Source organism: Octopus bimaculoides, chromosome 3 (assembly GCF_001194135.2).
Source record: "Octopus bimaculoides isolate UCB-OBI-ISO-001 chromosome 3, ASM119413v2, whole genome shotgun sequence".
NCBI lineage: Eukaryota > Metazoa > Mollusca > Cephalopoda > Octopoda > Octopodidae > Octopus > Octopus bimaculoides.
In genome coordinates, this window is record NC_068983.1 from 105806605 (window position 1) to 105808788 (window position 2184).

Here is a 2184-nt window from a genome sequence, read left to right on the forward strand (position 1 = left end):
ATTTGCACACGCGGGTTAGGGATAGGGTTAGGACCGACCACTCAAGACTAGCTAGCGCGGACGCGCGACTGCGCGTTCGGGTCCGCGCTGCTTTAGTAGTACCAAACCCTGCAGTTATGCCATTTTTTGTTTAGCTTTTCATTGGATCCGCTTACTTCGTCAACATCGTGTTTGTTCTTCACTAGAGTTTGGTAAACAATTATATAGCTATAGGAAAAAAAAAAAAAAAAACTTTCTGCGTATTATGACATCTTGTGAAAGTATAATGTAGTCTGTATCTGAGTTGAATCAAATTATTTTCTTTTTCGTAAAGGAAATCTTTACTATTATGACAAAATTGCTTCGTCCCAGGTCGCTACGGACAGTACAGATATATTATGAATTGCGTTCCAGGTGTGACAATCTCAACTTTTCTCGGTGTAGTGTTTTACTTGACACACTGTCGTTTTTTTAAAAGATAAATAAATGTGATTTGAAGGAGATTGTGCTGCAATTTCTAACAGGTCAAATAACCACGTAGAAGCTTCCTCGTTGATTCATTTATAAACTAAGATCTAAATCAAATTTCATTAGGTAAATTACATATATATCAATAAACCTAAAGTATTTATACTTCATAACATAAGAAAGAACGAACATAATAAATATTTTAACAGTTCAATAAAAATTCATATCACCTGGCTCCGGTAAATCTCCGAAAAGATCCATTTGAAGACTGAGAGATGAGGAGAATCAAGGAAAGATAATTCATGTTGTGCCAAGGGAAATAATTCAGTCTGTTTAGCAATCGGCGGTCCTGATGGCGATGTATTGTTGATGTTAGACATACGACATAAAATTTACTGAAATTTCATATCTACTCTTGCTGTATAAGGTCTGTTTCTTTTGTTATAATTTAATAATGATTTTTAAAATAAGCATGTCGAATAAAACAGCATTATTTTGTTGGAAAAACCCGGTATAAAATCCTCATGATTATAAATTGTTTACTCTTCAGTTACAACGTGTCAATTTATTAAAAAAAAAATATAATATAGTTATAAACTTTGTTTAGACAAGAGATAGAAATTATTTCAACAAATATGCAAAGTAAGGTATATCAGACGATTTTAACTTAATGAATGCTGTTATTTTTATTTCTAAAATATCCCATATGTTGGTTGATTATTTCAGATTGTGATTATTTTGAACAATGAAAGCATAAGCAGAAGAAACCAATTATATTTATATTGGTAAATGACACGATATTTGTAGGATATTAATTTTAATTATTATCAACTATTACAACTATAGTATTTTGCGTTGTTAAAGTTAACGTTCTAAATATTCTTTTTTTTGTTGTTGAATTTACCGAATGTATGATTGTCGTTTATTTTCTATTATAATTCAATTCCATCTTAGATCTCTTCTGCATCTTCTACTTAATACCCAGTTTAACTCTCTAGGTGCCAGGTTTTTAATTTTATCTTAAAGTTACCATTGTTTAAATGATGCAAATGAATTGTTTAGAAATCAAACTTTGACACATATGTGACAGAATTTCCGATCCACTATGATCTATTTTCGATTCTATCTTCTATTTCTGTATCTTACAACATTAACGTGCTAATACTTGGGGGTTGTGTTAAGAAATAAAAACATAACCCCCCCCCCCTGCTGTCTACCCGATGATAATATACGAAACGGTAGCCCAGTCACTTGAACACTGGTAAGCTACAGTTTTTAATACAGTGACTAAGTGGCGGGGCACAATGAGTAATATTTACTGCATTTTTTACTTTGAAGAAAAAAAAAAAGTTTTTACAAATGTTCACTACCTTACAAAAACCATATCAGGTAAGAAAATGACCGGATCTTTGTGATTTGACGGGCAACACTTGTTTTCTTAACGAAACACTTTCAAACTTGGGACACTGGTAGAATGTGTCATACAAAACAACTTTTTCTCTTAGCCTTCTTAACAAAAAATTGTACATCGCAAGTTATTTCATGTTAAAGTTGTCGTATTTCTGTAATTTCAACCAATCACTGACGTCTATTCAGCTGAATACAGTCAGTGCTGACCGGTCATAAAAATGTCATTCCCTGTGACATATTTCATCCGGTTTAATCGTAATTTATATGCATATATTGTTTATATAATAAATTACGCTGTGCGTATCTGTGTGTGTAACAATTTTAGAG

The 2184-nt window shown here is 32.1% G+C and overlaps 2 protein-coding genes across 4 annotated transcripts in view; one reads left to right on the forward strand and one right to left on the reverse strand.

Annotated features, from left to right (window-relative positions):
* Nucleotides 1–817, reverse strand: part of LOC106880650 (integrin-linked kinase-associated serine/threonine phosphatase 2C) — a 25232-nt gene extending 24415 nt beyond the window's left edge. For all 3 annotated transcript variants that reach the window (XM_052966423.1, XM_052966424.1, XM_014930693.2), the window contains exon 1: nucleotides 678–817. In XM_052966423.1, coding sequence (XP_052822383.1) covers nucleotides 678–708 — 31 coding nt within the window. In that variant the 5' untranslated portion in view covers nucleotides 709–817. The remainder of the gene's footprint in view (nucleotides 1–677) is intronic.
* LOC106880649 (CDK5 regulatory subunit-associated protein 3) overlaps nucleotides 746–2184 on the forward strand; it is a 32579-nt gene continuing 31140 nt past the window's right edge. The window contains exon 1 of the mRNA XM_014930691.2: nucleotides 746–874. The gene's annotated coding sequence lies outside the window, so the exon portion shown is untranslated. The remainder of the gene's footprint in view (nucleotides 875–2184) is intronic.